Source organism: Xiphophorus couchianus, chromosome 18 (genome assembly GCF_001444195.1).
Source record: "Xiphophorus couchianus chromosome 18, X_couchianus-1.0, whole genome shotgun sequence".
In the NCBI taxonomy this organism is placed as follows: Eukaryota; Metazoa; Chordata; class Actinopteri; order Cyprinodontiformes; family Poeciliidae; genus Xiphophorus; species Xiphophorus couchianus.
This window is the reverse complement of record NC_040245.1, coordinates 2,854,021-2,865,928: the sequence shown is the minus strand read 5'-3', so window position 1 is coordinate 2,865,928 and position 11,908 is coordinate 2,854,021. Positions and strand designations below refer to the sequence as shown.

The 11,908-nt window shown below is 37.2% G+C and overlaps 1 protein-coding gene across 2 annotated transcripts in view; it reads right to left on the bottom strand.

The window, feature by feature from the left end:
• Positions 1 to 247: 247 nt before the first annotated feature.
• Positions 248 to 11,908, bottom strand: part of tyw1 (tRNA-yW synthesizing protein 1 homolog (S. cerevisiae)) — a 43,059-nt gene continuing 31,398 nt past the window's right edge. For both annotated transcript variants that reach the window (XM_027998975.1, XM_027998976.1), the window contains exons 15-16: positions 7,227 to 7,394; positions 248 to 989 (exon numbers count right to left, since the gene is read on the bottom strand). In XM_027998975.1, the coding sequence (XP_027854776.1) occupies positions 768 to 989; positions 7,227 to 7,394 (390 nt within the window). In that variant the 3' untranslated portion in view covers positions 248 to 767. The remainder of the gene's footprint in view (positions 990 to 7,226; positions 7,395 to 11,908) is intronic.

The window sequence follows — 11,908 nt, the reverse complement described above, 5'->3', positions numbered from 1 at the left end:
ATTCTTTACTTCTTCATGTCACTAAGAGGCTAAACATCGTAGTGACACAGACAAAATGGATGATTTTAAATCCATTTTTCTTTAATAGGTTTGATTTTTCAAATAAAAAGCAGAAACAGAAAGTGATTTGAACCACCAGGCACCTAAAGGAACCTGCTTTACTCCCTAAACACGACTTACTGGATGTTTACCAGTGTAATTGTTGCTAAAACTGCATAAAAACCCAAATGACAAGAGGCAGCAAGGAGGCCTTCCAATCCAAGAGTTTAATTATCATAACAATAATTCTACAAAAGCCATTGAGATTTTAAACATTTTTAAATTTTTTTATTTCAAACACATTTATTTTAAGTGGCCAAAATATTTTGACAGCAGTTGCCTGAGAAATAAAATACTCTGACACCAGAGGGATGTTTTGAAAAATCCTGACCCTGAGATGAAAGAAAGGGGGAAAAAAGCGACGAAACTTTTAAACATAAATTTGGAATAAGAAAAAAGTACAAGCAGAAAGGAAGAGCAAGAGGAACTGGAAAAATAAATTTCTGAAGGACAATCCAGTTTAACAACGAGAAATCAAGAAGATTAAAAGCTGAACAGTTTATGTACATCCATTAAAAAAAGAAACAATAAAAAGGTAATTTTTCTGTTCATCCAGCTGCGATGCAAATACATTTAAAGATCCAAACAGAACAGGTAAGAGGGAAGAGCAACAATAAAGCTGATATTAATTTTTTACTGTTTCTTTAAATTCATTGTCATCTTCAGAATCAGCATCCAGAGATATCTTTGGTTTTGTTGCGCCGCTGGAAGCGAGTATCGGCCGGGTCGAACCCTTGTTCGTTTGACCCAAACAAAGCCCAGCTGGGGGTCTTGGCGGTGTAGTCCAAGGCCGAGAAGCTCTGCTGCCCGCCGCTGTCTTCGTGAGCCTGGACCAGATCCTGGAAACGGTCGTAGTCGATCCAAGTCCACCACTCGCCGTTCACCTTGAACTGGAAGGAAAAGGACATTTAAAGGGGCAGCCTTATGTATTTTCCAGGCAAATATACACTGCAAAAACACAAAATCTCACCAAGTAGTTTTGGTCTAGTTTATATTGCAAATATCTTAGCACACTTGAAATAAAATTAACTAAATTAAAAGTAATTTTTCAGCTTGATATGGAGTCTTGTTTTAACTACATTATTCTTTAATATTAATGAAAATGTTCTTGTTCCACTGGTAGAATATTCCACTGAGCCGTTACCTAGCAACCCCAGCCAAGCCAAGCCCGTTACCTAGCAACACAGTTCTAGTTCCACTGGCAGATAGACTAACTTATAACACGGGAAAATGTCTTGTTATAAGTTAAATAATCTGCCAGTGGAGCTAAAACCTTTTTGTCAATATTAAGAATTATTGACTTCAAACAAAATCCTACATGTTTCTGAAAAGTTACTTGTAAGTTGGTTTGTCTTATTTCTAGTGAAGTAAGACATTTGCATGAGAACCTTGGAAAGATTCTGTGTTTTCTTGCAATGGAGTACCATTTTCCAGCACAATCAAGTCACTACGTTACCTATGGTTGACATATATATATATATATATATATATATATATATATATATATATATATATATATATATATACTGTGTATATATATATACAGACCAAAAGTTTGGACACACCTTCTAATTCAATGGGTTTTCTTTATTTTCATGACTATTTATAAGGCAATAAATCCCACTTATTAACCTGACAGGGCACCTATGAAGTGAAAACCATTTCAGGTGACGACCTCTTGAAGCTCATCAAGAAAATGCAGAGTGTGTGCAAAGCAGTAATCACAGCAAAAGGTTGCTACTTTGAAGAAACCAGAATATAAGGGGTATTTTCAGTTGTTTTACACTTTTTTGTTTAGTGCATATTTCCACATGTTATTCATAGTTTTGATGCCTTCAGTGTGAAGCTACAGTGTCAATAGTCATGAAAATAAAGGAAACTCATTGAATTAAAAGGTGTGTCCAAACTTTTGCTCTGTACTGTATATATATATGAAATTATGACTTAAATTGAAATTGGGTCTCAGGAAGTTGTCCCAACACAGCTCCTCTGTTAACCTTTTAACAGTTTTTACCAGCGTTGCTCTGAGAAGTAGCGTCTATAATGAGCTCAGCTGATGTACAGTTCCACCAGGTGTTTGCTAATTGCTGCTGGCTAGTCTGAAGGAGCCGGATGTGAGGCAGAAGCTCGGTAGCTAAGAAACTGCAGCTCAGAGGAGGAGCTGTACCTAAAAGGCGGGGCTAGGTCCACCCAGGCATTTTCTACAACTGAATGGTTGCCATGGAGATTAAAGGATTTCTCCAACAGGCCTGTAACCATAAGAAATTTTACTGAACGATAAATTGTCCCAGAAATGATTGTGATAAACGATATTGGGTTTTTTAAGTCCATTTTCATGTAATATAATAATAATGTCTTACTAATGCAAGAGCACATTCTCAAAGATCAATAAACTTTCAATACTGAGGGACATTTAACACTGGAACTGGAAAACATTTTAAATATCTAAAATAAATAAACAAAATAACAGAAAAATTTATTATGAATCTCTGTAAACAAAACTGTCCCTCCAAAAAGGTGCAGTTGAGACCAAAACACCAATTTTGAGACTTTAGTTATTACATTTTTGGTAGAAAAAGAGAGAAAAGAAAATCATACAAATGGAAATTATTGAGCTCGTTTTAATTTATCATGCGATTAACTGATTCATTTCTTATTGCGACAGTCCTAGCTGTAACTTAAAACAGAAAACGTGGATATGTTGAAGTAAGTCGGAATACTTTTGCAAAGAACAGAGTCGAATCAAAATTAGGCTGAAAAGGAAGCTAAATGTGCAGCAAGGCAAACTGTCCAGCAAAGTTCAATTTTCAAAGAGGTCAAGCTGACTGGACAGCATCCTGGGTACAGGCCGAACCTTCCTGAACGTCATAAATAACAGAGAAATGGAGCTAAACTGGCCCAGCAGACGACTGCAGCTCTTTGCAATGAGGAAACTTTGATTGGCCTTAATGCCTCACATTATTCCTAATACAGTTTTATTTTTAATCACAAAAGTAATTAAAACAGATCCAGCATGAACGCATTGGAGGACTAACACTTATTTGCACTGCAGACGACCTTCCTGCGGAGGAAGCATCGACTGGATGGGTTTGGCACTTTACGGCGTGACATTAGAGGAAAAAATAAACCCAACCTGCTGCATTGTTAATGAGGCTTGAGAAGAAACGCCTGTTGGGAACAAACGCTCCCGGTAACGAGACAGGATGATATTTATTCAGTCTGGGTAATATTTCCAAGAACAAAGTAAATCTGCGCTGTACGGGAAGGGAACAGGACTGCACGCTGTTTCTGTTAATGGTGTCTTGCTGATAGTAACAGAGTTTCTACTGTGTTTTATAAAGTCAAAGCTTCGCTCTTCTTTCCAGACGAGGATATTAAATCAGGGTTTAAAACAAAGCTGGATGGAAGAGAATCAGTTTATGCGCTCGCTGCTGTTTCATCTGCACCTTTCGTTTTGACAAAGTGAAGGAAAAATATTGTTTTTGTTTCTAACTGATGAGGACGAACAGAGACAGAACCAGGATCCAATAACCCCAGCAACAAATAAAAGGAAATATTGCAACTTGCTGCAGACAAACAGGCAGAACAAAACAAAGAAACAAAATGAAACTGTAAAGCACTTTAAACTTTGATATCTCACATTTTCTGTCATTCATGTTAAAATGTAAACTTGTTTTCCACTAGGAACAAAAAGCCCTTCGAAGTCAGTTGGATTATGCAACTAAAAGTAATTAATTATTGTTTATAAGTAGATTAAATCAGATTCCATTTGATCGGTTTTTTTCAGGGTTGATCCATATTTTCAGTTTCCTTTACAGTCTGACTTGGATTGGACAGAACCGGGTTCTGGTTCTGATAGTTCAGTGTTTCTCAAACTGTTAGTGTTTAGCAAACACTTAAATTGCCCCACAATAACACAACATGTTAATATACTATGTCCGAAATGAAAATATTCGTCTCTTAACTCACTTATTGTCACGAATACGTCAAAACGAACCTTTTTCAGTTGCTTACAGATTCTGAACGTGTGGATTCTCAGCTTTCCAATCATGTCAAACACAGAAATAAAAAAATAAGTTGTTCTTTACTATCAGGTATTGTGCAAACAGTCCAAATTTTTGTAATTTAGAAGCACAATTAAAGAAAAATAAACTTGAGTTGCTTTGGCAGAAACATAAATCCTCTTCTACTCCATTAAATATGAAAATTATACACACATTTATTTATCAAATTTGTTTTATTGAAAATTAAAAAATGATATTTTTTGAACTTGCATTTTTAGGCCATGATCAATATATTTGAAAATAGTCTGAAAACAACAATACTATAATTTATTGCAATAATTACCAGGACGATTTATCCTCCAGTAAAATTTATTACTGATTTTTTTAAGTGCCTCATGACGGTGCTTGTTGTAAATTTGTATTCTAAAAATAAACTCAGTTGAATTAAAAACTATTTTTGTTTACAGCAGCTTTTAATCAAATAATCCAACTCGTAAACTGTGAAACATTTATTTTAAGATGTTAAAAACTGTCCAACATGCTTTTATTTTGTGCAATCCTTTTGTTTCATTTTCTATCTTGTAAACCGTTATGCATAAATGTTTCTATATTAATAAACTTTCCTTTTTTCTGTTAGAACTGATGTCACAAATACCATTTTATCAAACAACTCAAACAAAAAATAATGAGGATCTGAAGAAATGAGGTCAAATGTTTTCCTCTTATTTTTAATATTCTTCCGTTTGCAAAATAAAAGTCCTACCAGGTTGTTTCCATGTATGAAATGTAAGCAGAAAGCTTTTTATTAACACCTTCACTCAGAGGATCTGGATGTTCAAAACATTTTCCTCCAGACATCCAGAGCCTATAAAAACTCCCCTTTAAATTTCTAAAATTCAGTAAATTATCGTTTAGCTGTCCATGATAATTTATGATCCCAGAGTTTCCTCACATCCTGTTTCTGACCGTTAGGGACCAATTAGCACAGCTGTGGTTTAATCTCCAGCAGCACTTTGCTCCTTTGTATGCAAAATGCATCTACACCTGGACAGCTCGCACCAGAACCTCCGGCTTTAAGAGTTTTAGGAGTTTAACGTCCAACATTCTGTCTTAAAACCTTTTCAAACCAACAGAAAAGACACTGAGAATGCATCAGAAGTTTGTTGAGTGATAATTTTGTACTTTTACATCATTAAAGACAATCTACCTTGTACAGGTTAGAATAGATCTGTGGCTTATACAAAACATGTTCATTACATTTTTCACACAAAATCACTTAAAGTCAAAGGAGAGATGGATGGGTGGGGAGGCGGGGGGCTAGCATACTGTTGAGTGCTGAGGGGGAGATGGACGGACAGATGGATGGATGGATGGTTGGATGGATGGGGGCGGACGGACAGCGTATTGCAAGAAGGCGGAGGAGGTCTGACTGTACACTACCGCCCTTTACCCCCCAGATATGGTATTTTCGCCGTCTCGCTGCTTCACGGATTTGCATCGTGCATTGTGTTCTGCATTCTGATTGGCTAAACAGTCTCTCCACTTCTTCTCTACCTGTGTGTCAACAACGTTGCGCTTTAATATGTACACGTACGTAAACCAGCTTGCCATATTTAACATAATCGATGGTGGCATGTCGGTTTATAAGAATCGTTTTGCCCAGAAGGAAAAAGAGCGACAACAACTACCAATAACTATGTTCTTCTCTCGAAAAGACACACCTGCACCGCGGGCTTTAGAAGAAAAAAACCCCTACAGAGCGGAGTCAGGCTGCAGCGGCTCAGTCAGAAGAGCAGTGAAATACAGGCGAGTCACTATTTGTCCTACTGTACTTTTTTTTGTTTTTTTCATAATCATTTTTAATTTTCTCCCGTTCTAATCCAATGACTCGGGTCGCGGTGGGGCGGCGCTGATCTCCGCAATTTGAAGCCTTCAGTTTGTATTGATGATTAAAATTATTATTTTACAGTACAGTAGTTATTTGTAAAAAAAAGAAAAAACCCCGTTTATACAGTACTTTTATTTGTTAAACAAATGTTTGGGCCTGTAAAAAGGTTTTGTTCTTTGGTTTTAATGTATTATGGAGTATTTCATTGTATAATAACTGTAAAAAAAAATAAAGGTTACTACTTCACGGATTTCGCCTATCAAGGGTTCTTTTTGGAACGTAACCCCCGCGAAAAACAAGGGATCACTGTAATGGTTGAAGAACAGCGGCTGATTTAATTTGCCTTTTCAGGCGCTTTTGGTGATTTAGGGGTTGAAGGTCAAGGGGTTAAGTTGCAGTTTCTCTCACCAGACATCAAGCTGCTAATTTTGCTGTTCTGTGTGTGCAGAGGTGGGCAGTTCCAGCTACACTTACCTTTTGGAAAAAGAAGGCTATAGGAGGAGTTTTACTGCAAGTAGTTTTTACTTTTACTTGAGTAATATTATTGTTGTGTAGATTAATTTTGCATTTAAAGAAACAGACTTCAGAGATTGGAAACATCAGATTCTTAGGTTTCTGCAACATATGAGCGAATGTTTGGGCTAATCTCTACTCATAATTTACATCAGTATTATTTATTTTGTATTAATAAACATGGATATTTGATTTGAGATATATTAAATTAAAAGCCCGTTTGCTGCTCCGTCTGCCCAGCTGAATGTTTCTGGAGGAATTGAAGGCGATAGAAATGAGGATCGCTTCCTCACAGAAAGAGACTCCGTCACATTTTGACGGTGGATTTTGTTCTGGGCTGAGAACGTGACTCCTGCTTTTCGTGCAACATTCTCACAATTAATCATTCTCTGCTGCATCTGAGCACCAAACATTAGTAATATTTCACATAAATGCTTTTATGAATAAAACTCCCCTGGGTGGAAGGCTTAACTTGTGGAACACGGTGTTCTGAAAAGTATAAATCCCTAAAAAAAACCCTGATAAAACCGAGTCCAAATGGTTTTCTTCCTGTCTCCGCAGAGCAGAAACCTTTCTGTGACATAGACATTAAAAATGTGATTTCTTTAAAACCAATTTAGCTGAACCCCAAGAGCAGAACATATATTCAATTCACACATCTTGTTACCGCTTATTGTTGCGTTGGGTTTTTCATCTGCGCTCGGCAGCTGAGGTCTTCTTACCTTATCGTGTGCGATGAGCAAACAGTTGGAGTGTTCGTGCTCACAGGCGATGTCGTAGTGAGGCAGCATGTCAGCCAGCTGCTGGACGAAGGCGACCACTTCCTGGTGCCAGGGAACGTTGGCCATGGTCAGACTGCTGGCCGAGCTTTCCCCGCAGTACGTCACGCCCTGAAACAGACAAGGACGCATCGCTGCAAAAACACTGAATATCACCAAGTATGTTTGTTTCTAATGCAAATATCTCAGCACACTTGAAATAAGACAAAACTAACGTACAAGTAACTTTTCAGCAAGATTGTTCTAAGTAAATAATTCCTTAATATTGATGAAAAAGTACAGATTGTTTCACTTACAACAAGATATTTTTTCCATGTTATAAGTAAAATAATCTGCCAGTGGAACTAGAACTGGGTTGCTAGGTGAACGGCTGGACTTGTGCTGCTTGTGAATCTGTACAAAGGCTACAAAAACAAAAGGAAAGCGTGCTGCATCATTAGGGGGTTGTATTTCTGTAACAGACAGTAAGGCAGTGGCCGGGGGCAAGGACAGCAACGCCGTGCTGAATTGATGAAAGACCTTGCAGTTCTCAGCCTTGCCTGGAGGTCCTCTGAATAAAGATCATCTCTCCAACGTTTGGTATAAATCACACCGGAGTAGCAGAGTCGGGCAACAACAGAGATTGAAAATTACTTTATGTTTCGTATCAACCGAGTCGTGTAGAAGCGAGGAGCCGACCCCTCCTTTCCGGTTTAAATAACCTTTTTTGGAAATCGTCAGTATTGATTGCTGAAGTCCCACACCAACGTGTTGCACCAGATTTATCTCATTTACGCCGCTGGCAGAATGTTTTCTCTCCGATGGTCCAATTCTTCCAGCAGGAGAGGAATCGGCGACGGGGGAAATGGTACCGGTGCCGTTCAGAAGGTAAATCTCACACCGGACAGCATCTGAACAGAGGACCATAAATTACGCCGACTGGAGGAGAGCAGCCAATCAGACGGGATGATGGTGATAACAAAGGTGGCGCCGAAACACAGAAAACATGAAATTTACTGTTTTTATATATCCAAACTATGATCTGTGAAAGAAAATATCATTATTATTATTTATAAATTTAGAAACAAATGGATATATATATATATATATATATATACAGTACAGACCAAATGTTTGGACACACCTTTTAATTCAATGAGTTTCCTTTATTTTCATGACTATTGACATTGTAGATTCACACTGAAGGCATCAAAACTATGAATAACATGTGGAAATATGCACTAAACAAAAAAGTGTAAAACAACTGAAAATACCCCTTATATTCTGGTTTCTTCAAAGTAGCAACATTTTGCTGTGATTACTGCTTTGCACACACTCTGCATTTTCTTGATGAGCTTTAAGAGGTCGTCACCTGAAATGGTTTTCACTTCATAGGTCAACCTGCCCTGTCAGGTTAATAAGTGGGATTTCTTGCCTTATAAATAGTCATGAAAATAAAGAAAACCCATTGAATTAGAAGGTGTGTCCAAACTTTTGCTCTGTACTGTATATATATAATTATAAATTAATTCAAATTAATTTGAACTAAAATTAAATTCACTGTAGATATTATTTTAAAAATTACAAGAAATAAAAGCATAAAATATTTCACTCTGTGTAATGAAGATATATATGAAATTCACCTTTTTTCTGAAATTAATATAAAATATGTACCTTTTACTCGTTTCATTTCATGTGGTTAGGTTTTTTTTGTAATGTAGTAAATGTGCTTTTTAAAAGTATTAAGTCAGTGAAAAAACAAACCAAGAATCTTTTTCCTTCCTCTAAAGATTTACGGACTATTTTGTGTTGAACTGTGGCATAAAATGACAATGAAACACATTAAAGTAATACAGTTTTCTTTAACGGTGCCTTATCTGTGTTTATTTAAATGGTATGATTATACGGCTGTATAATGTATGAATATCAGAACAACATATAAGAAGTTTCCATTATCTTAAGTACAGCAGCAGCTGTAAGATGACCGTTGAACTGCAGCAGCAGCTTTCCATCAGTCAGCAGTGACAGCTAATTTTAGAGTCGATTATGTGACTGAGCAGCTTGTCACGCTGTCACCAGTCCAAGGCGGGACGCACCAATTACTGAGCTCACGATGAAGCCGATAGCCCGCCTGCGGCTCGGCGCGGCCGCGGGGTTTTTATCTCGTCACAATATAGAGGCGCTCACAGGCAGGAAGAGGAGAAGCGACGGGTCAGAAAGATAAGAGGAGAAAGAGAAGATAATTAAGAGGGGAGAAAAGACGAAAGAGATTAGACTGACAGCATGGAGAAAGAATACAGAGATTATCCACACAATGCAACTGAAACTTTTCAGCGTTGTACATGAGGTCAAGAGATAATTCAAATTGAATCAAACATCTTTATAAAGATGGGAAGACGAATTAAAAACTACAGATATGACTTTCAGTCTTACTTTTACAACTCTTTGAAGATGGTTTTGGGGTAAATATTCAGGTGTAGATCCCATGCATATTATTGCTTACATCTGGAAATTTCACGCATGCGCACAACGCTGCAGGGTGAATAGACGATTGTTTCACATCCATTATAGCCGCGCTGCCGCGATACAATGATTATTGTAAGTAAATGAAACCTGGAGATGTAAATATTACTAATTAGAGCAGTGCAACACAGCAAAGGGAAAAATAACGCAAAAAAACGTTAAAGAGCAACTCAAAACTACCTTTTTCTCTCTGTGTCGGCTGTGCTGCAGACTCGTTGCCATAGCGACCGACAACAACACCCCTTTATTGCATCAGGATTCAACACTAAAAAGCACACTTCCCACAGAAAGAACAGAACATTCAGAACATGCAGTTTTATGTTTTCAGGCTTGATTTTTATCTTACAATTATTAATAAGTGATCTCTGTGGTAGATTAGCTGCCGCTGCCATTAGCCGCCGCTGCTATTAGCTAGGCTAACACTGCGGTGGTTGATCAGCTCATTTAAACACCTGCTCTACTGATGATCTGCCAGAGTTGGTGCGTGGGTCACTTTTTTATTTTGTAGCTGAACTGAAACATTCCACAGCACATCTTTATGTTAAGGTTGTCAAAGTCAAGTTAGCATAACTGAACTACTTCCCTCTCCTTCACTATTTCTTTTACTTAATTACAACTTTTTTCAGACCTTGTTATCTAGTTGTTGTGTTGACAATTAGCAAAGCACTGCATCCCTTTTTCTTTTATATATCAGGCGTACATTCAAGTTTTAACGCATTATGTTGACAGCTTAACAGCTAAAACCGATGCTAGCCCTCAGCTAGCAGCAGCCGTTTGCCCGGCAGCAGGGAGATGGGGGCAGGATCTTGTTAAACAACAACAAAACAAAACGTTGCTGATAACTTGCTCATTGCTGTCAATGAAAACAGCAACAAATTCCCAAAAATTGAGATTTAGCATTACATTTTACACAAATAGAAAAATGTCAGCAACATTTTATTTGAAGGGCTGTGTAAAACTGACTTGACAGTCATAAACATGAAGTAGTCTTCATAAATGTTTGACTGTTGTCTTGAAGTGTCATTTGGTAAATAATGACACTTTTAATGCAAAGTCAAGTTAAAACTTGCTTTAAAAGTCTATTCAAACCATCAACTTTACTATTTGAAAAATAATAACACTTTTGAAGCAAAGTTGCATTAAAAGTGACATTCTTTACTGAAGGACACGTCATAACAACAGTTATAAACATTCATGAAGACTCCTTCATGTTTATAAAAAGTGTCCTGTCAGTCTTATGCAAACCTTTTCAGATGAAATGTTACCAAAATTTCACATGTACAAATGTCGCAGGTCGGGGTAAGCAGCCTTTGATAGAGCCAAATTTAAACCTTATCCAAGATGAGTCAGCAGAAAGTTTCTTTCAAACTTTTTGTTTCCGCTCTGATACTGGAAGCTCACAGATGAAAATCTGAGTGGAGACATCAATAGCTCCTTACAAGAACAAAGTCTTCTCTACAGGGTAACAGTTTTGGGTTCATCGATGTAATAACAGCCCTGAAATGAATCCCCTTAGCCACTCAGCCAGTTCCCCAACGAGAACGCACCAGAGAAAAAAGGCTGAAGGAAAAGAAAGATAGCAGTTTGATCTGGTAGCTTTATTATGCAGACAGAAAAAAAAGATCTATCAGACAGAAAAGCAGCTGACCGAAGCTTCCTGTTACAGCACAAACGCTGACTATTGTCGTTTTGTTACTGACTTATTATTATTTTCTGTCTTTTCACAATACATTTCTACTTTTTAAATTAATAAAATAAGCATTTATTGCCTAAAGTGCAACAACCCAGCATTCCTTTAGTGAATGTTTGATAATTTATAGATGCGTCTGCATCTATACATTTATACTTTAACTATAAAAAGTTCATCTTTTCCTGCTCGACTCAACATCAAAACCGTGTAGGGCAGATTATTTTCTGGATTAAACAGTGTTGTATAGTAACGAAGTAAAAATACTTCACTACTTTACTTAAGTATATTTTGGAGTACTTCATACTTTCCTCGAGTATGAAAATTTTTGATGACTTTCACTTTTACTTCACTATATTTCCGAACTTAATTGCGTACTTTTACTCCGATACATTTTCAATGTGTGGTTTAGTTACTCGTTACAAAAAAGCGCGAG